This window comes from Papio anubis, chromosome 16 (assembly GCF_008728515.1).
Source record: "Papio anubis isolate 15944 chromosome 16, Panubis1.0, whole genome shotgun sequence".
Taxonomy (NCBI): domain Eukaryota; kingdom Metazoa; phylum Chordata; class Mammalia; order Primates; family Cercopithecidae; genus Papio; species Papio anubis.
Genome location: NC_044991.1, coordinates 89,973,074 through 90,000,549, shown reverse-complemented (window position 1 = coordinate 90,000,549; position 27,476 = coordinate 89,973,074). Strand labels below are relative to the sequence as shown.

Genomic DNA, 27,476 nt, shown 5'->3' with positions numbered 1-27,476 from the left:
AGTCTCTTCATTCTTTTGTGGAGACCGCGACTTCTATCCAGTCTCACCTTTCTTTTGTCTGAAGGACTTCCTGAACATGTCCTGTAGTGCAAGTCTGCTAGTGATGGATTATTTTGGCTTTTGTAAGTTCAAAAGAGTCTTTATTTTGCCTTTGTTTTTGAAAAATATCTTTGCTGGGTACAGAATTACAGTTATCCCTCAGTAGCCCTGGGGGATGGGTTCCAGTACCCCCCATGGATACCAAAATCCATGAATGTTCAAGCCCCTTATATAAAATGTCATCGTGTTTCCATATAACCTATGCACATTCTTCCATACACTTTAAATCATCTGTAGGGGCGAGCGTGATGACTCACACCTGTAATCTCCGTAATTTTGGTAGGCTGAGGTGGGAGGATCACTTGAGGCCAGGAGTTCAAGACCAGTCTGGGCAACATAGTAAGATCCCATGTCTACAAAAAATAAAATAAAATAAAAATTAGCAGGGTGTGGCTGTGTGTGCCTGTGCTCCCAGCTACTCAGGAGAGTCATGCAGGAGGATTGGTTGAGCTCAGGAGGTCGAGGCTGCAGTGAGCTGTAACTGCACTACTGCGCTCCAATCTGGGAGACAGAGTGAGACCCTGTTTCTAAAATATATACATACCGAGATTACTTATAATACCTGATGCAACGTAGGTGCTAAATAAATACTCGTTATACCATATTGTTTCAGGAACAGTGACAGGGAGGAGCAGTCTGCGCTTTTCAGTACAGAAGGAATTTTCTGTTCTGAGGATTTCGACCCTTGGTTGGATTCACAGACACAGAGCTTGTGAATATAGATGCCTGACAGCGTCAGTGAACTTTCCCTTTCCCTCAGCACTTCAAAGCTGTGATTCCACCGTGTTTGGACTCGCATTATTCCTGAAAAAATGTCTGCAATCATTCTTTTTTTTTTTAGAAGGAGTCTTATTCTGTTGCAAGGCTGGAGTGCAGTGGCGTGATCTTGGCTCATGGCAACCTCCACCTCCCAGGTTCAAGCGATTCTCGTGCCTCAGCCTCCCGAGTTAGCTGGGATTACAGGCATGTGCCACCACACCCAGCTAATTTTTTTTTTATTTTTAGTAGAGACGTGGTTTCACCATGTTTGTCAGGATGGTCTCCATCTCCTGACCTCATGATCCACTGGCCTCAGCCTCCCAAAGTGCTGGGATTACAGGCGTGAGTCACTGCGCCCGGCCTGCAATCATTCTCATCTTTGTTCCTTTGTACACAATGTCTCGTGTGTGTGTATGTGTGTGTGTGTGTGTGTGTGTGTGTGTGTGTAGCTGCTTTTAAGGTTTTTCACTGATTTAAAGCAATTTGAGGCCAGACACGGTGGCTTATGCCTGTAATCCCAGCATTTGGGAGACCAAGGTGGGCAGATCACCTGAAGTCAGGAGTTCGAGACCAGTCTGACCAACATGGCAAAATCCCGTCTCTACTAAAAATACAAAAAATTGTCCAGGCATGGTGGCACATGCCTGTAATCCCAGCTGCGTGGGAGGCTGAGGCAGAAGAATCACCTGAACCCAGGAGGCAGAGGTTGTGCTGCGTTGAGATCATGCCACTGCACTCCAGCCCAGGAGACAGAGCAAGACTCCATCTCAAAAAATAAATAAATAAATAAATAAATAAAGCAATTTGCTTTTCGTCTTGGTGTAGTTCCTTCGTGTTTCTTGTGTTTGAGATATGTTAAACTTCTTGGGTCTGTAGGTTTGTAGTTTTAAAAAACTTTTCAATCATTACTTTTTTTTTTTTTTTTTTTTTTTTGAGACAGAGTCTGGCTCTGTGCCCCAGGCTGGAGTGCAGTATGCAATCTCGCTCACTGTAAGCTCCTCAGCCCCGGGTTCACGCCATTCTCCTGCCTCAGCCTCCCGGAAAGAAGCTGGGACTACAGGCTCGGCCACCACTCAAGGCTAATTTTTTTTTTGTATTTTTAATAGAGACGGGTTTCCACCGTGGTCTCGACCTCCTGACCTTTGTGATCCGCCTGGGCCTCAAGCCCCCAAAGTGCTGGGATTACAGGCGCGGAGCCAATCAAGGCCTGCCTTTTTTTTTTTTTTTTTTTTTTTTTGAGACAGAGTCTTGCCTCGCCCCCTAGGGCTGAGTGCATGGCGCATCTCTACTCACTGAAACCTCCACCTCCCGGGTTCCAGCAATTCTTCTGCCTCAGCCTCCTGAGTAGCTGGGATTACAGGCACATGCCACCACAACTCAAGCAATTTTTATATTTTTATAGAGATGGGTTTCTACCCATGTTGGCCAAGCTGATCTCGAACTCTGACCTCAGCGGGATCTGCCCGCTTCTAGGGCCTCCCAAAGTGCTGGGATTACAGGCGTGAGCCACCTCACCTGGCAATCATTACTTCTTAAAATGTCTTTCTCCACATCCTTCCACCCCCAGGGGACTTCAAATCACACTGCTTGAAACGGCCCCATAGCTCACTGATGCTCTGCTCACTCTCTTAGCCTTCCCTCTCTTTTACTTTAGACGACTTCTGTTGCCATGTCCCTGAGAGTTTTAAGTCCATGCTTTCCTCCTTGATATTGTTTTCTGAAACCTGATGTTTTGCCCAAAACTGATGTATTATTTTCATGTATACATGTGTGAGTTTAGCTTTGCATGGTTGAACTTTCATAGCCCATCGCTGAATCATTGTAATATATTGACCTGTGTCTAAACTGTGATGAAATGAGCGAAAGATTAAGACCTGGCTTAGAAGACAGAGGCCGAGACGGGCGGATCACGAGGTCAGGAGATCGAGACCATCCTGGCTAACACGGTGAAACCCTGTCTCTACTAAAAAATACAAAAAAACTAGCCAGGCGAGGTGGCGGGCGCCTGTAGTCCCAGCTACTCCGGAGGCTGAGGCAGGAGAATGGCGCAAACCCGGGAGGCGGAGCTTGCAGTGAGCTGAGATCCGGCCACTGCACTCCAGCCTGGGCGACAGAGCCAAACTCCATCTCAAAAAAAAAAAAAAAGAAGACGATGTGCAAGTCACAGGCCTTTAAGTGTCCTAATGTCTAGACAGAGAACAGACAACTAACTACTGTGTGAGATGGGAATGTGGGTGAGAGGTTAAGTACAGGAATTATTTCAAGATTGCAAAAATAAATCTCTTAAAGACCACATATTGCATGGTTCCATTATCAGGGAAGGCCCAGCCTAGGCAAACTCCTGGACACAGGAAGGAGATTAGTGGCTGCAGGTGGGGGAGGGGCAGTGTGCTGACTGCTACAGGGGACCTGTGGTGACAGGGGCAGTGGAGGTGGGCCCAGCGCTGGGAATGCACCACTATCGTCGCGCTGTGCTTTTTTTTTTTTTGAGATGGAGTCTCGCTCTGTCGCCCAGGTTGGAGTGCAGTGGCGCGATCTTGAGTCACTGCAACCTCCGCCTCCTGGGTTCAAGCGATTCTGCTGCCTCAGCCTCCTGAGTAGCTGGTATTACAGGCGCACACCACGACGCCCAGCTAATTTTTGTATTTTTAGTAGAGACAGGGTTTCACCATGTTGGCCAGGCTGGTCTCGATCTCCTGACCTCCTGATCCACCCGCCTCAGCCTCCCAAAGTACTGGGATTACAGGTGTGAGCCACGGTGCCCGGCCATGCGCTGCGCATTTTACGCGGATAAAGCGGATGGCCTGGGCACTGTGGGTCCAGGTAGCTGTTTTGACAACGTCTTCATTCCTGCGGCCGTAATGGGGCGCACATGCACACACGGATGTGGCTTCTCCCCAGGGTGTCACCGCGTAGGTACCACGCTGACTCCAGCGCAGCTGCCCTCGCCGGGCCTCAGTGGGGCGTGGCCGGGCAGCAGGGGCGTGGCTGGGAACTGGGGGCGTGGCTGGGCCGTGGGGGCGGGCCCTTCGTGCAAGCAGCCGCCGACGTGGGGCGGGGGCGGGGCCGGGCGTGCGGGCGGTTGGGCGAGGGCGGGGCCGGCGGCGGCGGGTAGCGGAGGGGGCGGGGCTAGCGCGGGGGGGGGGTTGCCGTTGCGGGGCGGGGCGGCGCAGGCGCAGTGCGAGGCACTCAGCGGTTTTCCCTCCCCCAACGGCGCGCCAGCTGTGGCCGGCGCAGCGTAGTGCTCGGGCCGGGGGTCGCCTCCTGCCTCCCGCCTCCCGCCTCCCGCCGCCCGCGTCGCCCTCGCCGCCGTTGGGCCGCGCCGCGCCGCCATGTCGGGCCCCGGGCCGCGGGAGCCGCCGCCGGAGGCAGGCGCGGCAGGCGGCGAGGCGGGCGTCGAGGGCGCGGGCGGCGGGGACGCGGCGCTGGGCGAGCAGGGACTGAGCTTCACGACCACCGACCTGAGCCTGGTGGAGATGACGGAGGTGGAGTACACGCAGCTGCAGCACATCCTCTACTCGCACATGGAGGCGGCGGCTGACGGCGAGCTCGAGACGCGCCTCAACTCGGCGCTGCTGGCGGCGGCGGGCCCGGGCGCGGGCGCGGGCGGCTTCGCGGCGGGCGGTCTTGGGGGCGCGGCGCCCGTGTACCCCGTGCTGTGCCCGTCCGCGCTGGCGGCCGACGCGCCCTGCCTGGGCCACATCGACTTCCAGGAGCTGCGCATGATGCTGCTGAGCGAGGCGGGCGCGGCGGAGAAGACGCCGGGCGGCGGGGATGGGGCGAGGGCCCGGGCCGACGGCGCCGCCAAGGAGGGCGCGGGCGCGGCTGCGGCTGGACCCGAGGGCGCGCCCGAGGCCCGGGCCAAGCCGGCCGTGCGCGTCCGCCTGGAGGACCGCTTCAACAGCATCCCCGCCGAGCCGCCGCCCGCGCCGCGCGGCCCCGAGCCCCCCGAGCCGGGCGTGGCGCTCAACAAGTGCGTGCCCGGCGGCCGGGGGCTGGCAGGGCCCGGGTGGAGGCCAGGGCCGGGGCAGAGGCAAAGGGGGCCCTCGCTGTGCACGCCCCCAGCCTGCCCTCCCGGCGGCACAGGGCGCGGACCCCACCGGGTGTGGGGCCTCCCCGAAAGGCTGTGTGCGCTGTGCGGGCCCCGGGGAGCAGGTACTTCCTGGAACTAAACACCCCCCCCCCCCAGTGGCCCCGCCTGTAGAGTGGGACCGAGCGCGCAGAATTCCTGGGAACCATGTGCTCCGGGTGGCACTCTTAGATGTCAGGGAAGCCTGGGAAGGCCCGACGCGGGTTTGCAGGCTTTGAGCTCTAAAATGAGGCTCCAGCCTGCAGCCGCCCCCTTGGTGACCCTCAGGAATGGCTGTGGAAGGGGCTGAGTCCGCAGTTTTTTGCTCATCCCAACCTGTAGTTGCCCATCATGGTCAGACTGGAGGATGGCAGAAGTAAGATTGGTGTCAGGATGTGACGAGAGCAGGGAGGTGGCGCAAATTTGGGACTTCCCCAACAGCGCGAGTTGATAACTGTTGTGTAGAGATTTCCAGGATGAGAGTTGAGTTGCTCTCTGGAAAAAGTGGCCAGAGCCGTGAGAGTGGGATGGTGGATGCTTGTCTGCCACGTATTCCTGACACTTCTGGGCTTTCTTTTGTCTTGGCAGTTTGGTAACTCTCATTCGACATCCATCTGAATTAATGAATGTTCCTCTTCATCAACAACAAAACAAATGTACAACATTAGTGAAAAATAAAACTGCTGCTACAACTACTGCTTTGCAGTTTACATACCCACTGTTTACTACAAATGCTTGCTCTACTAGTGGAAATTCTAATCTTTCACAGACACAGGTAGGGAACATGATTTGTGAAGCTTTGCTCTTTTGGATTAAATGGGTAAATTTTAACTTATTTTGATTAGGTCCCAAGTACTTTTTTTTCCCTTGAGTGAGCTTAATAACCTTTTAAGCGGGGCGCCGAGGCTCACACCTGTAATCCCAGCACTTTGGGAGGCCGAGGTGAGTGGGTCATTTGAGGTCAGGAGTTCAAGAACAGCCTGGCCAGCATGGTGAAACCCTGTGCGAAAATTAACTGGGGGGTAGTGGCAGACACCTGTAATCCCAGCTACTCAGGAGGCTGAGGCAGGAGAATCGCTTGAGCCTGGAAGGTGGAGGTTGTGGTGAGCTGACATCCCGACACTGCACTCCAGTCTGGGCGACAGAGTGAGACCCTGTCTCAAAAAAAACCAAAAAAACAAAAAAACACCTGTGCAAGTTGAGTATTTATGTGGTATGGGAATGTTTTAAAATCTTCAGTGCAACTAAAGTTCTCCAAATTGTGTATTAGTAGCTTTGATGTTTGTTAAGTGCATTTTATTTGTGCAGTAAAGAGGACATTAAGTCACATATTGATAAAATTCCTGTTGGTTCATTTTTTTCCAGAGTTCTAGTAACTCATGTTCTGTCCTTGAAGCTGCCAAGCACCAGGATATTGGATTGCCTAGAGCATTTTCTTTCTGTTATCAGCAAGAAATTGAATCCACTAAACAGACATTAGGTAGTAGAAACAAAGCTTTGCCTGAGCAAGTTTGGATTAAAGTGGGAGGTAAGCGATGAAGCAGCAGGTAGTGGGAGCTTTCTTGTGACCGAGCCCTGTGGCTGATGGTATTTTGGCCTTGGGGAGGGGGGTAGGGGAGACAGATGGTTTGTACACATGGGAAACAGTCTTGGAGGTGTCCATGTATCTCCGGATCCGTCCACCCACTTCCCCGTCTTCTCACTTTAAACATTATTCTGATTCACAAATATAATTAACCTTGATGTGGGAACATTGAGTTTGAGGGCTTTTTCATAACATTAAAGTGATAGACTTACATAAATTTTCCGTTATCTTCAAGTTACTGAAAGTACTTTGTAGTTTTTTATTTTCCTTATTTTGTACTCCATGAGTGAGGCAGGCATCTAACATCTGCTGAAAGCCTTTGGATAGGTGGATGCTAATAGGAGGACCCTGGGCTGCCACGAGAGGCCGTAAGGTGATTCAGAAAGTTTGGAAATAAAGTCACTGCTGAAGGCACTGCTGTGCTCACCTGCCTAGCCCCTTCCTCCCTGGGAAACACCTGCATAGTCCCTTCCTCCCTGGGAAACTGATTTGTCAAGTGACCCGATGAAAAGAACACTCCTTACACTCAGCTTTCCAAGAGTTGATGAAGACAGGACGGGGATGGAGAGCTACTGCCTTCTCCTGTGTCAGTCACTCCTTTTCCTCCCTGCAAAGTTTTATGCCAAAGTGTATGTTCACATTTGTAAGATACAAAGATGAGTATTAAAGTAGCCTCTGTGCTGACTACCCAGGTTAAGGAATAAAATGTCACCAAAACAACTGAATTCCTCTCTCCTGCTGAAAGCTTCGTCATCCTTCTGTAATATGTGCTCTGTGTGGCATACACGTGCACATGAGCACGCCTGCCAGTCACGTGCCTGCGGTTCTTTGATGGATACAGTTCCACATATGCACACGTGGCACAGCCTGTTATGCAGCAGAAGAGCTCGGACGCTACTTCTTACATAATGCTTTGGGGAGGAGAGCCACTTCTGAGGCGAGGGCATACACTTAATGCTGCTTCAGTTTTGTTCTGAGCATTGCAGTAAAAATACTGTCATATTAAAATAATTGGGTTTTTTTCTTGTTCTTAGAATAATTGTATATAAAGAAAATATTTTTGGGAGGAAATATGTCCAAGTGGTTTTTTTTTTTTTTCCCATTCTGACCTTGAGAAAAAGTAAACAACTTCTTGTTTTCTGTATTCATAGGTAACACCTGTTGATTAAAGAGAGGGACTTTGGGCCGGGCATGGTGGCTCAAGCCTGTAATCCCAGTACTTTGGGAGGCCGAGGCGGGTGGATTACAAGATCAGGAGCTCGAGACCATCCTGCCTAACACGGTGAAACCCCGTCCCTGCTAAAAATACAAAAAAATTAGCCGGGCGTGGTGGCGCATGCCTGTAGTCCCAGTTACTTGGGAAGCTGAGGTAGGAGAATGGTGTGAACCCGGAAGGCGGAGCTTGCAGTGAGTGGAGACCACGCCACTGCACTCCAGCCTGGGCAACAGAGCGAGACTCCATCTGAAAATTAAAAAAAAAAGAGGGACTTTGGATGAGGTCATATTGATTGCATAGCACTTGGAAGACGTATTTAATTTGATGATTGATTCTTGTTCAGTTTCATTGTTTTTGTTTTTTTTTTTTTTTTGAGACGGAGTCTCGCTCTGTTGCCCAGGCTGGAGTGCAGTGGCCGGATCTCAGCTCACTGCAAGCTCCACCTCCCGGGTTCATGCCATTCTCCTGCCTCAGCCTCCCGAGTATCTGGGACTAAAGGCGCCCACCACCATGCCCAGCTAATTTTTTTTTTTTTTGTATTTTAGTAGAGATGGGGTTTCACCATGTTAGCCAGGATGGTCTCGATCTCCTGACCTTGTGATCTGCCCGTCTCAGCCTCCCAAAGTGCTGGGATTACAGACATGAGCCACCACGCCTGGCTGTTCAGTTTCATTATATAAAATAGGCTTGGACTTCTGTTCCCTGCTGACACTGAGTAACTGCATTAATACATCTCTTTGTGGTTCGGTTCTCTGTGCTGCTTACCCAATAATGTTTATATCTTGGATTGAAAAGGCCAAAACTGTGTTCAGCATTAATTGAGATAAGAATAAAAAATTAAAAACCACTTTTTTCTTCTTTTGCAAAGAAGAAGCGCTATGCAAACAAGCACTGAAGAGGAATCGGAGTAGAATGCGTCAGTTGGACACAAATGTAGAGCGAAGAGCCCTTGGAGAGATTCAGAATGTGGGCGAAGGTGCCACTGCCACACAGGGCGCTTGGCAGTCCTCGGAGTCCTCACAGTCAAACCTGGGGGAGCAGGCCCAGAGTGGGCCCCAGGGAGGAAGGTCTCAGCGTAGGGAGAGGCATAACCGAATGGAAAGAGATAGAAGGTAATACGTGCGACTGCTTGTCAAGCTGGCTCATAAATGATTACCTTAGTCATACTACATGGTTATCACAGATAAAATGATCCTTAGCCATTTCTGCGTTCAGAGGGAAGAAAGGAGGTAGGAGCATCGTTAACTTTCCCAGATGGATCAGGGATCCCCCAGACTGCGCCCAGGCTCGCTGGCTCATTAGGAGGACTCCCGGGACTCAGCATGTAGTCACTCTCAGGCTGTGACTTACTATGGAGAAAGGATGCCAGGTGAGGTCAGCAAAGGTGCATGGGAAGAAGGCAGGAGATGAGGTGCAAGCTTCTAAGAGCGTGCCCTGTGGAGTCAGGCAGGATGCCCCTCATGCCCCAGTCATGTGGTCTGAAAACGTGGGTGAGGTGTTGCCAACCAGGAAAGCTTGCTAGAGACCAGGGGCGCGTCACGTAGGCACGCCCTCCCTGCATGCAGCCGCAGTCCAGTCTCCCAGAAGGAAAACAGGTGATCAGTGTCAACCATATTGTTTGCACAGTGTAGGTCCTGGGAGCCACTCCTAACTCTACAAATCTAGGTTCGCAGATTCCGCTAAGGGCTAGCGCTGACTGCAGGCCTTTCTGAGGAGAGTGATCAGGCTGTTATGGTAACTGCTGCTTAACCAGCCAACTGAATTCTGCAAGTTTTCCTGGTTCTTTTAAGATTGCTGGGAAGGAGGAGGTTAAAATTGTTATTTAAGTGGTTTTGTCTGTAGATTTTATTTGTGGTATCCTTTGTAGAATTAAGAGGTGGTTAGTTTTTTTCTATTATAATTGGGTTTCCTTTTTTTTTTTTTTTTTTTTTGGTGAGATGGAAATTTACTCTTGTTGCCCAGGCTAGAGTGCAATGGCACGATCTTGGCTCACTGCAACCTCCACCTCCCAGGTTCAAGTGATTCTCCTGCCTCAGCCTCCCTAGTAGCTGGGATTACAGGCATGCATCACCACGCCTGGCTAATTTTGTATTTTTAGTAGAGACGGAGTTTCTCCATGTTGGTCAGGTTGGTCTCGAACTTCTGACCTCAGATGGTCTGCCCGCCTCGGCCTCCCAAAGTGCTGGGATTACAGGCGTGAGCCCCCACGCCCAGCATGGCAATTTCTTTTAAAGGGATCTATTCAAACTAGCTAGGGCAGGGTATGGTGGCTTATGGCTGTAATCTCAGTACTTTGGGAGACTGTGGTGGGAGGATTGCTTGAGCCCAGGGTTTGAAACCAGCCTGGGCAACATAGCAAGTCCCTGTCTCTAAAGAAAAACCAGCAATACTAGTGGTGGTGCACACCTGTCGTCCCAGCTACTTGGGAGGCTGAGGTGTGGGAGGATCGCTTGAGCCCAGGAGTCAACGCTATAGTCAGCTGTGATCCTGCCACTGCACTCCAGCCTGGGCCACAAAGTGAGACCCATGTCCCAAAGAAAGAAAATAAAAAAGCTAGCTATATATCTTTTTATGATACTTACATACACATAGACTGAGGGCCTTCCTCAGCCTACTGTGAATTATGAAGGGCGTTTTGCTTGCTCTGACATTTATTTAATAGACATTCATTGAGTAGCTGCTATGTAGAAAGCCTTACACCGTATGTTGACAGTTTGGAAATTTGACTCTAGCTCTACTGCATAGACTTGTGGTTAGAGTTGAATGAGCTGATGCGTAAAGAGTGTTTGGCTCAATGCCTAGAAGTCCAAAAGCACCTAGTAAATGCCAGCTGCTGTTTTACCAGCAGAGTCTCTAATTAAAATTCTAAATACACGGTGTGAAGACGAGTAACAAAGGCCATATTGAATAAGTTGCTGAGTATCTGCTTGTTTAGGACTTTGCATGGTACTGAATGTAATATGTAAAAGTTTAAAAAATAGTCTAATAACAAGACTCCAATTGTTTATCTCTACAAAGACTGAGTTTCAGAATATTAACAGAGTATTGGGCCGTGATCCTTTCAGAATCAGGGCCCCTTGGAGAATCTGAAAGCTGTGCGTGAATTCCTGGTAGGGATTTTAGCCCATAAAGGGCAAGTAATATCAGTCTTGAATGAAAGAGGAATCTGCCCAATTTGGACCCCTCAGTGGTCCAGACGGAAGAAGGTGTCAGACAAAAAATGTTGCTTCCAATTTCAGGGGCTTTGGAACCACCCCTAATCCAGAGACTTGAACCTGGCCCATGAGAAGTAAATAAGGAAAGCTCCAGGGAGCGTGTGGGTCATGGGGCTGCCAAGGGCACCCAAGGATGCTCTGGCCTCCCAAAGGCAGTAGCTGCCTCTGTAGACGAGGCCGTGGCAAAGCTGTGGGACTTCCTGTGGTGATGGGCATTTCCGTGGCACTCAGTGGCCAGGCTTCACGGGCTCTGATTCCCTCAAGTACTACAGCGAGATGCTTCCTTTTACGTGTTTGTTTTGCTCCGGCCTCTCTCGGTGATGACTTTGGGTTTTGACTGTAGGCGCAGAATCCGCATTTGCTGTGATGAGTTGAATCTCTTAGTACCGTTCTGCAATGCCGAGACTGACAAGGCCACAACTCTGCAGTGGACCACAGCATTCCTGAAATATATCCAGGAAAGACACGGAGATTCTCTTAAAAAGGTTAGTGGTAGGCCAGGTAGATTTCCAGAATTTTATAAATTTTTCTTATCAATGTCCCTCTTTTTTCCTAAGGATAACTCAGACTATCCTTTGCTTCCTGGAATCTAACGTCAGATACTAAGTCCATTATGAACAAAGCTCTGCTCATTAATGATATAACTTGTCATTTACTGAAGTGTTAGTCACAGCCTACATGTGTTACACTGCAGTGTATAAATGACTGTGAAGAGTCAATTGTCAGATAGCGGATTGGGCCCCTGCTCTGTACGGTATACTGTACTGGGGCTAACGGGTGTGTAGGACATGATTTTTGCCCTCGGAAAAACTTGTGAAAGGGATAAAAGCAAGAATAGAAAAACAAAAACCGGCCAGGCACAGTGGTTCACGTCTGTAATCCCAGCACTTTGGGAGGCCGAAGTGGGAGGATCTCTTGAACCCAGGAGTTTGAGACCAGCCTGGGCAACATGGCAAGACCCCATCTCTACTAAAAATACAAAAATTAGCCTGGTGTGGTAGCATACGCCTGTAGTCCCTGCTACTCGGTGGGGGGCTGAGGAGGGAGGATCAATTGAGCCAGGGAGGTGGAGGCTGCAGTGAGCTGAGATCATACCACTGCACTCCAGCCTGGGCAACAGGGCAAGACCCTGCCCCACCCCTACCCACCCTAAAAAAGAAAGAGAAACAAAAATGCAGGTACGTGACAAATAGTCTGATATGAACTTCAAATATGCCCAGCAGGTTAATAAGAAATATACTTCTGTGGACCGGGTGACTAAACCTCTGTGGACTGGGTGAATGTACTTCTGTGGACAGGTGACTGTACTTCTGCCGACTGGGTGACTATGCTTCTGTGGGCTGGGTGAATATACTTCTGTGGACCGGGTGACTGCCTCTGTGGACTGGGTGAGTGTAGTTCTCTGGACCAGTTGACTATACTTCTGTGGACAGGGTGATTATACTTCTGTGGACTGGGTGACTGTGCTGCTGTGGACTGGGTGACTATATTTCTGTGGACTGAGTGACTATACTTCTGTGGACTGGGTGACTATATTTCTGTGGACTGAGTGACTATACTTCTGTGGACTGGGTGACTATATTTCTGTAGACTGAGTGACTATACTTCTGTGGACTGGGTGACTAGGGAGGAACCGGCGTGTTAGCGCCAGCATATCCAGTCTCTCAGGACAGCCACCCTGCCGTGATCCTGTCTGCATGGTCATGGCAGTGGCCTGCAGGAAGCCATTGTGGTTGGCTGGAACTGGACGTGTGGTTTGAATGTGGGAGTTCGGTCAGCCCCTCAGTGGCCCAAAAGGAAGACGGTGTCAGTCACAGGGCTGGTTCTGGGCCCTGCCTTGGGGGGACCCGAGTTCCAGGGTTCTGGGCCCTGCCTTGGGGGGACCCGAGTTCCAGGTCCCGGCCTCAGCGTTGCAGTGGCCAGGGTGAGTGGCTGTTTGGCCCTCCAGGAGTGAGCAGACCTTAGTGAAATAGATCCACAGGGTCCTGACTTTGTACCTGGTCCAGGCTGTGGGGGAATTGCTGCTGTTGACCCAGGCAGGAGTCTGACTAGAGAACGAGCTAAGGTTGCTGCAACAAACAAGGACCCCTTTCAAGAAGGGCTCCCAGACCTGGCGCAGTGACTCATGCTGTGATCCCAGCACTCTGGGAGGCTGAGGCGGGTGGATCATTTGAGGCCAGGAGTTCGAGACCAGCTTGGCCAACGTGATGAGACCCCATCTCTACTAAAAATACAAAAATTTAGCTGGGCGTGGTGGCACGTGCCTGTAGTCCCAGCTATTCAGGAGGCTGAGGCAGGAGAATTGAACCCGGGAGGTGGAGGTTGCAGTGAGCCAAGATAGCGCCACTGCACTCCAGCCTGGGTGACAGAGCGAACTCCATCTCAAAAGAAGGGCTTCTGTGTGTTGTCGTGGTGGGGCTGGAGAGAGGTCCCCGCAGCTGGGCTGTGGTGAGTGAGGGCTCTTCCCTTCAGCACCAGGCAGAAGTTTGTCTTGTCTCTGTCCCTTTTCTATGTCCACATGACATTTACATCTTGTGAGTTGCATAATTTAGGTTCTTTATTTTCATTATGCATTTAATTGCATTCTATAGCGATACTATGTTAAATGTGTTCTAATTGGATCATTTTTGGTTATTTACAATGCAGTTACTCTTGAAGATTATTGTTAGAGGTAGACTGTTGATTTGTTTTGATAAAATAAAGCTTTTGTGTTTTAAAAATGCTTTAATGTTTTGGTTTTGTGTATCTCTTAGCAAATCATTATTGATCTAATTTACTCAAATAAGACAAAGGCATTTATAATTTTTGAAATTAAAAAATGTTAATTGTATGTACAGTCAGATTAAGTAGACCAGATGTTTATGGATATATTTTACATACATTCTGTTTGCTGAATATTTCTGAAATGTAATTACATTGAACCTGATTATTTCTGGGTCACATTATTAGACCCACCAAGAAATAGGCTGAGGTCAAGTCAATTCACAATTTTTTTGGGGAATTAGAACCTAAAAAGCCAAAACACATGGGTTCTTAATTATTTCCTTAGTGACTTCCCCCTTTTACTTGCGTGCGTATTTTTGTCCTTAAAGACATAACACATGAGAGTTTTAAGTGATTTATCTATATTATTTGGTATACATTTCACTCAGCAGGTCTTTTGCAGTGTGACCAGGCACTGCTGACGTTGCTGGGGTACCCCGGGCAAGACAGAGGCATGTCTGGCATGGAGGGAGGCGGGGGACGAGTAAACGTGAAGACAGTGGGAGCAGGGCCTTGCGGATGGAGGATGCTGCTGTGAGCCAGCCTGACTGGGGGGCTGCTTTGGATTGGGTGGTTGAGGGAGGCGCCCAACCAAGGCCCAATGATGACAGGGAGCTGGCAGCCGGGACCTGGGAGCTGCAGGGTCTGAGGAGTGCCTGTCTGCCAGCCAGCGTTGCTGGGCAGGGCCCTGGGGCAGGCTGGGGCCTGGTGGACCGCAAGTCCTGAGGGTTGGGGGCCTTGGCAGTCTTTTGGCAGCGAGTGACATGACCTGACCCACGTCACCCCGCTGCTGGGGGCACCGGATGCTGGGAACTAGGAGTTGGACTGGGGTGAGAGTGGAAACCAGGAATCTGCAGCAGCTGGGAGATGTGGCTGGCCCGGCAGTGGCTGCCAGGGGGCGGCGCTGGGGAGGAGGAAAAGCTCGAGGCTTCTTGTGTTTGTGGCGGTACCAGTTGGGGGGTGTGATGGGAAAAAGGCGTCAGGATTTGGCTTCAGTGACTGGGTGGACGGGGCTGTTTACTGGGAGGGAAGACTCGGAGAAGCAGGATCTTGGCATCAGGTGGGGACATCGGGAGGCAGGGGATAGACAAGTATGGGGTGAGGGCAGGGCGGCGTCAACCATCAATGATTCACTTCCTGTTAGTTTTCTAGTGAACATAGGAAGTACAGTGATCATCTGTACACCTATCCTTCAATCTCTGCAATGAACATTTACCGTATTTACTTTGTACACACGCACAATTTCAAAGACAATTATAGACACGAACCTTCATCTCTAAATATTTCTACATAAATCTTTGAAAGACAGGCCTTCCACGGAACCCCACCACCACTATCATGCCTCATCAAGATGATGGCAAGTCGTTTTCATATCCTCTCATGCACAGACTGTGTTCAGATCTGTCCAAAATGTTCTTTTATTGCTACCATACCTGCCCAATTTTTTTCATTTTAATGTTTATTTTATTTTTTTGAGACAGAGTCTTGCTGTCTCCCAGACTGGAGTGCAGTAGCATGATTATGGCTCACTGCAGCCTCTGCCTCCTAGATTCAAGCAATCCTTCTGCCTCAGCCTCCTAAGTAGCTAGGACTACAGGTGTGTGCCATCATGCCCAGCTAATTTTATTTTTGTAGGGATGGGGTTTTGACATGTTTCACAGGCTGGTCTCATACTTCTGGACCCAAGTGATTCTCCTGCCTCAGCCTCCCAAAGTGCTGGGATTACAAGCATGAGCCACCATGCCTGACCAATTTTTTAAATTTTTGTAGCAATAGGGTCTTGCTATGTTGCCCAGGCTGGCCTCCCAAAGTGCTGGGATTATAGGCATGAGCCACCACACCCAGCCAAAATGTTCTAAAAATGACTTTCTTAGCTGTTTTTTTCCCACAGTCCAGCCACCCACCCATGGATTATACACTGCATTTGATGACGGTTTTCAAGCTCTTTGAGCTGTAAGAATCCCACCCACAGTTATTAACTATGGCATTGAGGTTTTGAAGAGATCAGGCCAGTTATCTAGAGAGTGCCCCACATTCTGGGTTTAGATGGCTCTATTTACTTTTGGTAGTTTTAAATTTTGGTGTAATTTCAAACTTACAGAAAAATTGCAAGAACGGTACAAAGAGCTCTTTGTAGGCCTGTCCAGGTTTGCCCCATTCTCCCTGCCAGTCCCAGTTGCTCTCCAGTATCTTTGGGATCCATTTGATAGTAAGTTGCAGACACCATGCTTCTTTATACCTAAGTACGTCCATGTTTTTTTGTTTTTTTTTTTGAGACAAGAGTCTTGCTCTGTTGCCCAGGCTGGAGTGTAGTGGTGCGATCTCAGCTCACTGCAACCTCTGCCTCCTGGGTTCAAGCAATTCTGCCTCAGCCTCTCGAGTAGCTAGGACTATAGGCGTGCGCCACCACCCCCGGCTAATTTTTGTATTTTTAGTAGAGATGGGGTTTCACCATGTTGGCCAGGCTGGTCTCAAACTCCTGACCTCAAGTGATCCCACCCACCTTAGCCTCCCAAAGTGCTGGGATTGCAGTTGAGTCACCATGCCCAGCTAATTTTTGTATTTAGTAGAGACGGGTTTTCATCATGTTGGCCAGGCTGGTCTCGAACTCCTGACCTCAGGTGATCTACCTGTCTCAGCCTCCCAAAGTGCTGGGATTACAGGCATGAACCACCACACTCGGCCAGTGTTTACTTTTTTTGTTTGTTTGAGATGGAGTCCCGCTCTTGTCACCCACTCTGGAGTGCAATGGCGTGATGTCGGCTCACTGCAACCTCCGCCTCCTGGGTTCAAGTGATTCTCCTGCCTCAGCCTCCCGAGTAGCTGGGATTACAAACATGCGCTACCACGCCCAGTTAATTTTTGTATTTTTAGTAGAGACAGGGTTTTGCCATGTTGGCAGGCTGATCTCGAACTCCTGACCTCGGGTGATCCACCTATCTCAGCCTCCCAAAGTGCTGGGATTACAGGCGTGAGCCACCACACCTGGCCGAGTTTTTAATTTTTTTTGTTTGAGATGGAGTCTCGCTCTTGCCACCCAGTCTGGAGTGCAATGGTGTGATCCTGGCTCACTGCAACCTCTGCTTCTTGGGTTCAAGCAATCCTCCTGCCTCAGCCTCCCGAGTAACTGGGATTACAAACGCGTGCCACCATGCCCTGCTGATTTTTGTATTTTTATTAGAGACAGGGTTTCGCCATGTTGACCAGGCTGGTCTCGAACTCCTGACTTCAGGTGATCTGCCCGCCTCGGCCTCCCAAAGTGCTGGGATTACAGGCTTAAGCCACCACGCCCGGCCCCCGTGTTTACTTTTTAATATCCATAACGATAAAAATGAGGACATTTAACCTTGGTGCAAGACTGTTACTCACATTTTGCCTGCTGTCGCGATAGTGCCCACTACAGCTTTTTCCGCAGTCGGGATGGCATCTGGGACGCTGGTTGTGTGTAGTTGTGAGACGCCCCTGCACACTGGGGGCCCTGAAGGCGCCGACCACACCTGGGGCCTCCCTTGTGGTGTCTGTCCCTCCCTTCTTCACACCAGCAGGTGGCTGAATCCCACTTCGTGTCTCCCTGCCGTCTGCATCAGGCCCTGGCGTCGCTGTCCCTCACATGCTGTCTGGCGTCAGGCCCTGCTGCAGACTCGGACTGGCCTGTCCCTTCTGTCCTCCTTTCCTGTGGACACGCTGTGACTTCTCTCATGATCCTCCTGTGAGAACTCCCTGGACCTCGTGTCCTGTACTGGCAACCGCCCATTTCTCTGTTCTCCTTGGCTGCCCGGTGCTTGTCTGTACCTCTTGAGCTACTGCATCCTCGCTTGGATCCATTCCCAGCAGCCTGTGACCGTAGCCTCCCGTGCTGTTTAGTCACGCTACCATGCCCAGCTAATTTTTGTATTTTTAGTATAGACAGGGTTTTGCCATATTGACCAGGCTGGTCTCGAACTCCTGACCTCAGGTGATCCGCCCGCCTTGGCCTCCCACAGTGCTGGGATCGCCAGCGTGAGCCACCACACCCAGCCCACATTCAGATTTTCATTCTGTTTTTGAACATGCCACTGGAGGGCCTCTCAGCTGCAGAGCAAGCCTTTGTCGCTTGTTTGTGGCAGAATGAGCCGAACGCTGTGTTGTGACCTGTTTTAAAAATAAAGCATGTTGAAAAAGAATAGCCATTGTCTTTGACCTAATGAGTTTATGCCTCCTTACCTCTGGCCACCTGAGCTCCTTGGTCCACTGTAACCCTCTGGCCCGGGCTGTGCTGGAGTCTTTCTGGGGCTCAGTCATTCACTTTTTTGGTTTTTCGTGTGGGGTCAGTGGTAGTGCTTTCTCCGTCATAATTTGCTTTTATCTTTATTATCCAAAAACCTTATTTCTCTTATTTCCTTCTTTAAGTTTAATTTTATTCTGGCATCTTGGGTTGAAAGTTTATTTCGTCTATCTTGTTTTCTAATCAATGCATTATAGTAAATTTGTCCTGGTGTGCTTTTGAAACATTTCACAGGTTAGGACACAATGCTTTCATTGTTTCTTAGTTCTAAGTAGCTTGTAATTTTTCTTTTTTTTTTTTGAGACAGAGTTTTGCTCTTGTTGCCCAGGCTGTCGTGCAATGGCGCGATCTTGGCTCACTGCAGCCTCTGCCTCCCGGATTCAAGCAACTCTCCTGCTTCAGCCTCCCGAGTAGCTGGGATTATAGGCGTATGCCACCACGCCCAGCTAATTTTGTATTTTTATTAGAGACGGGGTTTCTCCATGTTGGTGAGGCTGTTCTCAAACTCCTGACCTCAGGTGATCCGCCCGCCTCGGCCTCCCAAAGGCCCGGCCGCTTTCTTCCTGTTAATAACTTCCTGGTATATTTTCCTGACATGTAGTTAGAACTATTTCTTTTTTCCTACCAAGAATTTTTTTTAATTGTTGGTATTATTCTTTTTCTTTTTTTTTTTTTTTTTTTTTTTTTTTTTTTTTTTTTTTTTTTAGCAAGGGGCTCTCATTCTGTCACCCAGGCTGGAGTGCGGTGCAACCACAGCTTATTGCAGCCTTGTCCTCTCGGGCTCAGGTGATCCTCCTGCCTCAACCTCCCGAGTAGCTAGGACTATAGGCACCCATCACCACCACGCCTGTCTTATTGTTATTCTTCTCATATTCACAAATCTAATATGAGTATCGACTTTGTTACGTTATCATCTCAATATGTTTTGATGCTATAAAAATTCCTTTAAAACTTGACTATTTCACATACGTTCTGTTGCAAATAGATGCTGACTGAGAGTGCAATGACATCAGTACCATGTCTTTGGCCTGGGCTCGGTTGAGGGGGACTAAAGGGATCTGTTCCTCTCTTTCACAGCTGCCCCAACTCCCAGGAGACGGGTTGTGGGCGGGCCCTGCAAGGGTCCAGATGGAACCACAGCTTAACCCTGCCTCTGCCCGACTGTCCACAGTGAAGGCAGACGCTGGGGCTAGCCTCATCACTGTGTGAAAATAGCTGAGAAGATCTCGCCAGTGCCTGGTTATGTCTGAGAATGATTATTTTCTTCTTCCTTTCTTTTTTTTTGAAATTATCTTCTTTTAAATTTAGATGGATAATTAAGAATGATTCCAATTTAAGGTTCTAAGCACAAAATCCAGATACGTCATGTTATGGACTTGCTTCCTGCAGATGAAATCAGCAGAGTTGATGGAAAGAATCCACGACACTCCTACAGAACAGCAGATCACAAATGGTTGTCTCCATGAAGCCAGAAGCTTTGCGTTTGAAATTTCTATCTGGGCTCATTTCCAGCTGTTCAGGATTCGGATTCCTGAAGGCTTCTTCAGCACTTAATTCTTTGTTGACTGAAGGGGCTGGGACCGTTTCTCCACACGCAGACTGATCTTTGTCATAAGTCACTTTTGTAAGGAGAGACCAGCTAGGACACATTGCCACGCCTTCCCCATTCTCCAGATCTTCTTTGGTGATGGCGAAGTTATCTCCACATGGGCGAAGTTATCTCCACATGGGCAGGGACAGAAATACGTCTCCGAGTCCTCGTCATATTGGAAGTCCTCGATTTCCACCTCGTCGTGAAACACTGCCACGGTCAGCGGGGGTCGCTGAAGGGATGACGCCCTGGCAGTCTGAGACCATCTCCGAGGGTCCAACTTTGGTGGAGCCGGCCTGGGCTCTGACTTTCATTTAATTATCCTAAAAGGTGCATTCTATCTTACCAAATATAGGCAATTTTTTTTTTTTTTTTTTGAGATGGAGTCTTGTTCTGTCACCCAGGTTAGAGTGCAGTGGCGCGATCTCGGCTCACTGCCAGCTCCACCTCCCGGGTTCACGCCATTCTCCTGCCTCAGCCTCCCGAGTAGCTGGGACTACAGGCGCCCGCCACCTCGCCCAGCTAGTTTTTTGCATTTTTAGTAGAGATGGGGTTTCACCGTGTTAGCCGGGATGGTCTCGATCTCTTGACCTCGTGATCCACCTGCCTCGGCCTCCCAAAGTGCTGGGATTACAGGTGTGAGCCACCGCACCCTGCCAATGTTTTTCGTATGTAGGCTTTAGGTATCAGAATGTAGGAAATTATCAAAATGTGGGGTCATCTTAAATTGCATCCTAAAACCTTTTAAAATTTGGGAAGAAGCCAGGTATGGTAGCTTACACCTGTAATCCCAGCACTTTGGGAGGCCGAGGTGGGTGGATCACCCGAGGCCAGGAGTTCGAGACGAGCCTGGCCAACATGTTAAAACCCCATCTCTACTAAAAATACAAAAATTAGCCAGGCATGGTGGCACATGCCTGTAATCCCAGCTACTCAGGAGGCTGAGGTGGGAGAATCACTTGAACCCAGGAGGCAAAGGTTGCAGTGAGCTGAGATTGTGCCATTGCACCCCAGTCTGGGTGACAAGAGCGAGACTCCATCTCAAAAAAAAAAAATTGGGAAGAAATGGGTATATTTATACGCAGGCGTAGATTCTGAGTGTACGCAGTAGTTGGAAATGGCAGCTTGCTTGGTTGGGAAGTTGCTTAAAAGTGGATAGGTGGAATGTTACAGCCACTCCAGACGATTTGGAAGTTAAATCCTTGGCAGCATGGCTCTTACGTCCTCTGGACTTGAATTCAGTACAAACTTACCATAACTCAGCAGCAAAGAGACTACACAGGCTGGGCACCGTGACTCCCACCTGTAATCCCAGCACTTTGGGAGGCTGAGGTGGGTGGATCACCTGAGGTCAGGAGTTTGAGACCAGACTGGCCAACATGGTGAAACCCTGTCTCTACTAAAAATACAAAAATTAGCCGGGTGTGGTGGCGGGCACCTGTAATCCTAGCTACTCAGGAGGCTGAGGCAGGAGAATTACTTGAACCAGGGGAGGCGGAGGTTGTGGTGAGCCGAGATCATGGCATTGCACTCTAACCTGGGTATATCTCAAAAAAAAAAGAAGAAACAAAGAAATATTTTAAAAGCTGGACATGGTAACACGCACCTGTAGTCCCAGCTACTCAGGAGGCTGAGCCTGCAGTGAGCCTTGGTTGTGCCACTGCATTCCAGCCTGAGAGACAGAGCAAGACCCTGTCCAAAATAAAGACAACTCAAAAATGGGCAAAGCACTTGAATAGACATTTCTCCAGAGAAGATACACAGATGGCCAATAAGCCCGTGAAAGATGCGCCAAGCTGTTAGTCGTTAGGGAAATACAAATCAAGACCCAATGAAATACTACTTCACACATATTAGTGTGGCTATTAAAAAAAAAAAAAACAAAAACAGAAAATAACAAGTGTTGGCAAGGATGTGGGGAAATCGGAATCCCCGTGCGTTGCTGATGGGGGTGTGAATGGTGCCACCGCTGTGGAAAATGGTATGACAGCTCCTCAGAAGGTAAACATAGAATCACCAGAGAAGCATAAACCCCAAAAAGGTGAAACAGGGACCCAAATGGATGCTTTTCTATGAATATTCATAGCAGCACCTTTCACAGTGGCCAAAAGGCAGAAACAAGTGGGCTCCAACAGATGAATGAGTAAACAGATGTTTACCCACAACAGAACCTTATTCAGCCATGACAAGGAATGACATTCTGACCCAGCCTCCCGCGTGGATGGCCCTTGAGGACATTATGCTGAGTGAAATAAGCCGGTCACAAGAGGGCAAACCCTGCAGAATTCCATCAACGAGGCACCTGGAGCCGTCAGATTCAGAGAGACAGAAAGTGGAATGGTACGTGCCAGGGGCTGGGGGCTGGAGCGGGTGTGGAGTCAGTGTTCAGTGGGTACGGAGTTGCTGTTTGCGGTGATGAAACGGTGGTGGTGGCGGCTGCACAGCACTGTGAATGGACTTCACACTGCTCCACTGTTCACTTACATGTGCTTAAAAGGCAAATTTTGTTCTCTGTTTTAATACCGCAATAAACAATATATAAACCTGGATTTAATCGTGTAGAATGCTATGTTTTAAAACAACGGAAATTTTCAAATGTGCACAAAAATGGGGAGAATAATGAACTCCCAAGTCCCTCTAACTCAGTTTGAGGGATCAGCTTGTTTCACCTATGCCCTCGCCCTCCCACCCCCACTGAATTATTTTAAAACAATTCCAAACATCATTTCATTCATAAATATATCTTTAGAAAGAAAAGGCCTGTTTAAAAACAACCGCACTATCAGTCTGCTTCCTGAATGCCTTCATTCCTCAATACCCACCTCTGAGTCTCCTTCCCGAGTCTGAGCAGACTCTCCCGTGAGCCAACAAGTGTCTCTACAGTCAGCTCGTTTGAATCAGGGTCCAGACATCGCATTTGGTTGACAGTTTTTAAATATATCTTATCCTGTAATAGTTCCCCCTTCCTGTCTTCCTCACCGTTCATTTGTTGAAAGGGAATGATTTGCCCTGTAGATGTTTCCACATTCTGCACTTGGCGTACCTGTGGTGGTGGGCGCCTGTCATTGGGCCGTCACCTGTGCCTCTCTCTGTGTCTCAGTCTCTCCTTTGGGAGGTTGAGACTGACCCTGCCATCATCACTGAGGCCTTTTGTAAAAGACAGGTGGTGTGACAGGAGCAAGCCCACCCCACCCCCACCCTGCTGGCAGGGTCTCCCCAAGGACAGAGCCATCTCAGCAAGCAGCACCTCCACCGTGCTGGCCTCAGAACCCTCCATGTGTGGCAGTGCAGAGGGCAAGGGAGTCGCCCTGGGATAGGGGTAGATGCCCCTGACTTGTTAATGGTTGAAACTTTTTAAAAATTTATTTTTTTGAGACGGAGTTTCACTCTTGTTGCCCAGGCTGGAGGGCAATGGCACGATCTCGGTTCACCGCAGCCTTCGCCTCCCGGTTCAAGCGATTCTCCTGCCTCAGCCTCCCGAGTAGCTGGGATTACAGGCATGTGCCACCACACCCGGCTAATTTTGTATTTTTAGTAGAGACGGGGTTTCTCCATGCTGGTCAGACTGGCCGCAAACTCCCAACCTCAGGTGATCTGCCTGCCTCAGCCTCCCAAAGTGCTGGGATTACAGGCATGAGCCACCGCATCCGGCCTAATGGTTGAAACTTTTTAAAAATTTATTTTTTTGAGACAGAGTTTCACTCTTGTTGCCCAGGCTGGAGTGTAATGGCATGATCTCGGCTCACTGCAACCTCCAACTCCCAGGCTCAAGAGATTCTCCTACCTCCACCTCCCAAGTAGCTGGGATGACAGGTGCTTGCCACCATGCCCAGCTAATTTTTATATTTTTAGTAGAGACAGGGTTTCACCATGTTGGTCAGTCTGGTCTTGAACTCCTGACCTCAGGTGATCCACCCACCTCAGCCTCCCAAAGTGCTGGGATTACAGGCATGAGCCACCGCACCCAGCCTGAAACGTTTTATATATACACTGTACCTTCTCTCAAATGCTGGGTTTACAGATTTATAGCTAGGGCCTGTTAATGGTTGGAACATTCATGTCATGTATATTTTACCACAATAATACAATGTGGCCAGACATTCTGAGTATTGGGAAAACTAAATAAAAGTATATGTACAGTATAACTGCTATTTGAAAAAAAATGCTCAAATCTGTTTATTACATAAACCCCATTGTGAGTTATGACCCAAGTTCGTGAATGACACCTTAAAACAGCGTATTTTAAAGTCATTTACATAGCTTTTAATTTCAACCTTTTGCACTTTGGAAGATAGCAGTTTTCATGTCGATTAATTCAGTACATTAACCATCACTTCTTAACTTTAGGAATTTGAGAGTGTATTTTGCGGTAAAACTGGCCGAAGGCTAAAGCTGACCAGACCAGACTCCTTGGTGGCCTGTCCTGCACAGCAGAGTCTACAGAGTAGCCCCTCGATGGAGATCAAGTGATTGGACTGAACAGGAATCCTTTGGGAGTGAACAGCCATTCCTTCGTGATCTATGCACATTTTCCGCAATCCTGGAACTCTGCTCGGATCATCTGACTCGAAAAGGACGTGACTCAAGCTGACGGGACTCCAGTAGGGACTTTGAGAGCACATTTTGTAAAAATATTTATCTAGAACCAAATACTTATCCATGAATGTCCTCTTAGACCATTTGGGGATGAAGCCATCTGAATAATTAGTAAGCATTTTTTCAATGCCCTGATTCCATCATGTTTTCTTAACATGATAAAAAATTAACATCCTTTGTACTTTCTTTAATCTTAAAAAGTACACTGCTTTTTACTTACTGTATTTACATTTTAAATACGCCCCTTTAGCAATTGGAACAAGTTAAATTGTTAACTCAAAACAGTTTGGAAATTTTATTTCATTTGTTATGTCACACCCCCTTGTAATGATTCCGAGTCACGTGGTGGTGTACTGCAACGTGCAGGACCATTTTAAACCTTTGTGCTAAACATTTTCCAGATACTTGCTTTAAAGCTACTTTTGTCCACAAATGAAATACTGTCACAGTAGATGCTTAAATGCCCACATTTTCATATCGAGAGTCATTACTTTATGTGTAATAAACTGTGGTGTTTGGAATTGAGTTTTTAAATGAGTGGCTTTATTTATCACAACAGGTAATAGCAATAGACGTTAGTGCAATACAAAGTCACCCTCAATAAATACTGTTAATTGGAGATGCAAGTTTGTACACAAAACATCAGACTACACCTTTGTATGGGAGAGAATTTACTGTACATTAAATTCTTTATTTTTTGTTACTCTGTAGCCAGTCATTAATCTGAAGATTTAATACATCATTTTATTGGGATGAGATCACAGTCTCTACACAAATGCTATGTAAACAAGTTACTGAATATTTTTCATCTCATGGAATTGTACACAACGTTTTATACAAACACCCTACCTTCTCTCAAATGCTGGGCTTACATGTTTATCAGCTAGGGCCTTTTGAGGTATGCGGTCAGGCGACAGCCCGATGAGGGTGCTCGCTGGCAGGGCCTGCGCGTCCAGTCGGCGGCCGAGGGGCAGCTGGGGCGCTCACTCTCCTGGATGTCGCCAGCCTGCCACACCCCTGCTCCTTCATGACCGCCCCACTGTGCTTCAGGCGTTCTTGTCACTTGCTTATTTCCTTACGTTGAATTTTATGAGCTTCTAGAGCCTGATTTTTCCCCAACCCCTCCTAACACGGCTCCTTGGCAGGCTGAGGTGTCGCAGATCCCCGGTGTCCCCTGGGCGCCAATGGCACCTGGAAGCCCAGGATCTCCGGGAGGCCCAGGCTCGCCGGGAGCACCGTCCTGGCCATCCTTGCTGGTGCCGGGCACGCCTTGGGGTCCTTGGGACAGAGCAGAAGGGTGAGTTCAGCTGCAGCTGGGACTGAAAGCAGGGGTACTTGACGTCCAGCTGCGAGCAAGCCCTGCTCTTCCATCAGCCGTGGGGGGTCGGGGAGGCCGAGGGAACAGGGCACACAAAGGCTCTCCGGGGGGCTGGCTGTTGGGAGTGCCCCAAGAAGGCCAGGCGTGGCTAGCCCCAGGCAAGGGTGCAGAGCCGTCCTGAGGACACCCGCACTCTGACTTATTCGGGTTTGGTGGGGGCTGTGTGAGTGAGGAGTGGATTTGTAGTGGGCAGGGGGCCCAGGGTGGGGGCCCGGGGTGGCTTTGGTGAGTGATGGCAGTGGAACCATTGGGGAAGGCCTGGGTGTGAGGGAAGAGGGAGTCAACCGCCTAAGTCGGGGTGTCAGAGCCATTCACTGAGATGAGGTGACAAAGTCCAGAATGGTGTGGTCATGGCACAGCTGGGAGGCTGCTGTCCACCAGCAAGCACAACACAGATGCTGTTCAAAGCCACACAGGTGGAGAGATGCGGCTGGGGGCCCGGGACACCTGCGCATTGGGACACCAGGTAGAGGCAGAGCTAGGTCAGCAAAGGAGAGAGCCCAGGAGCATGGGGCACCCAGAGAGCAGTGTGAGTGCATGGAGGGGAGGACAGGGCTCCAGGGCAACCAGGGAAAGGTGGGAGCGGGTGCCTTCTCACCTGGGCACACACACCCTTGGAGCCTAAGGCCTCCTGGTTTTGAGAAGGCACCAGGCTAAGGCAGGGGCAGGAAGGGGATGGCCTTTGCCAGGGATCCTGGCGCGCCTCCCTCCGTGACAAAGCATTTATTTTTGACATTAGAAATGGAAACATTCAATGGCTGCACAGGTCAATTAAGAGAAAATTCTGTCAGAATTTAACTGAAATAGATACTGAATAGCTTAAACAGAATCTAACCAAATCGACTTAGCTTAAATAGATCCAGGAGGATCTGCTTACTGATTAAACTTTTTTTTTTTTTTGAGACAGAGTCTCGCTCTGTCGCCAGGCTGGAGGGCAGTGGAGCGATCTCGGCTCACTGCAACCTGCAACCTCCGCCTCCTGGGTTCAAGCGATTCTCCTGTCTCAGCCTTCCAAGTATCTGGGACTACAGGCGCCCGCCACCATGCCCGGCTCATTTTTGTATTTTTAATAGAGATGGGGTTCCACTATGTTGGCCAGGCTGGTCTCAAACTTCTGACCTCAGGTTATCCGCCTGCCTCAGCCTCCGAAAGTGCTGGGATTACAGGTGTGAGCCACCGCGCCAGCCCCGATTAAACTTTTATGTATTACAGTGGTTACTGAGACAATTCCTAATCTTGCCTCTGAGATTGCTTTGCCAAGAGAAGAGGAAAAGAGACCCATTCGTAACCCAAGCACACCCCACATAAAGCTACAAGATGGCGGAGGAGATGCCACCCAGTGAAGCCGTGCTGGCCGTGCACTCATACCTTGGGGCCCCTGGTCTCCGTCAGGCCCGTCCAGCCCTGCTCCTGCCACGCCTTTGTCTCCTCTGTCACCCTGGCTTCCTGTCACGAGGTGTGGACACGGACACATGGTTAGAGTACCTGTTGCAGCCACAGCACGGCGGTGTCTGATCGACTTTTGTAATAAACAGGGTTCCCGCTTTTTACCGAAGTACAGACGTCACACACACAGGGCTTGACGGGGTCCGACAAGAGGGACCCACCTGTACACAGTCTTGCGCCACAGGACGGCTGCAGGTCAACGACCCGCCGTATAGGCGATGGTGGTCCCATAAGATTATCATACCCAATTTTCACCATACCTCTCCCGTGTTTGGATGTGTTTAACACAGATACCCACCACTGTGTTAGAACCGCCCACAGGACCCAGCACAGTAACAGGCTGTGCAGGTCTCCAGCCATAAGCTCCAGCTCTGGCACACGGCCCAGGGGTGAGGGAGGCCGGGCTTGCGCAAGTGAACTCGGATGTTCCCACAGCGAAACCGCCCAGTGGCACAGCCGCCAGAACATATGCCTGCTGCTGAGCCCTGCATGGCT

The 27,476-nt window shown here is 49.4% G+C and overlaps 2 protein-coding genes across 6 annotated transcripts in view; one reads left to right on the top strand and one right to left on the bottom strand.

Moving 5' to 3' along the window:
• The first annotated feature begins 4,041 nt into the window (after positions 1 to 4,041).
• Positions 4,042 to 24,860, top strand: TCFL5 (transcription factor like 5). 5 transcript variants are annotated; one of them, XM_031656900.1, is made up of 6 exons: positions 4,042 to 4,831; positions 5,516 to 5,702; positions 6,293 to 6,455; positions 8,600 to 8,840; positions 11,287 to 11,428; positions 23,909 to 24,860. In XM_031656900.1, the coding sequence occupies exons 1-6, from the start codon at positions 4,191 to 4,193 to the stop codon at positions 24,029 to 24,031; spliced, it is 1,497 nt and encodes a 498-aa protein (XP_031512760.1). In that variant the 5' UTR covers positions 4,042 to 4,190; the 3' UTR covers positions 24,032 to 24,860. The 5 variants fall into 5 exon arrangements, with proteins under 5 accessions (XP_031512760.1, XP_031512759.1, XP_031512758.1 ...); XM_031656899.1 differs by having other exon boundaries at positions 8,597 to 8,840; XM_031656898.1 differs by lacking the exon at positions 23,909 to 24,860 and adding an exon at positions 19,360 to 19,904.
• COL9A3 (collagen type IX alpha 3 chain) overlaps positions 24,679 to 27,476 on the bottom strand; it is a 27,717-nt gene continuing 24,919 nt past the window's right edge. The window contains exons 30-31 of the mRNA XM_031656896.1: positions 26,904 to 26,981; positions 24,679 to 25,435 (exon numbers count right to left, since the gene is read on the bottom strand). Coding sequence (XP_031512756.1) covers positions 25,245 to 25,435; positions 26,904 to 26,981 — 269 coding nt within the window. The 3' untranslated portion in view covers positions 24,679 to 25,244. The remainder of the gene's footprint in view (positions 25,436 to 26,903; positions 26,982 to 27,476) is intronic.

Coding starts and splice junctions, on each gene's coding strand:
- TCFL5 (XM_031656897.1), top strand. CDS start 4,191: ATGTCGGGCCCCGGGCCGCGGGAGCCGCCGCCGGAGGCAGGCGCGGCA. Junction 5,703..6,292: donor CTAATCTTTCACAGACACAG/GTAGGGAACATG, acceptor ATTTTTTTCCAG/AGTTCTAGTAACTCATGTTC. Junction 11,429..19,359: donor ACGGAGATTCTCTTAAAAAG/GTTAGTGGTAGG, acceptor TGCTTCCTGCAG/ATGAAATCAGCAGAGTTGAT.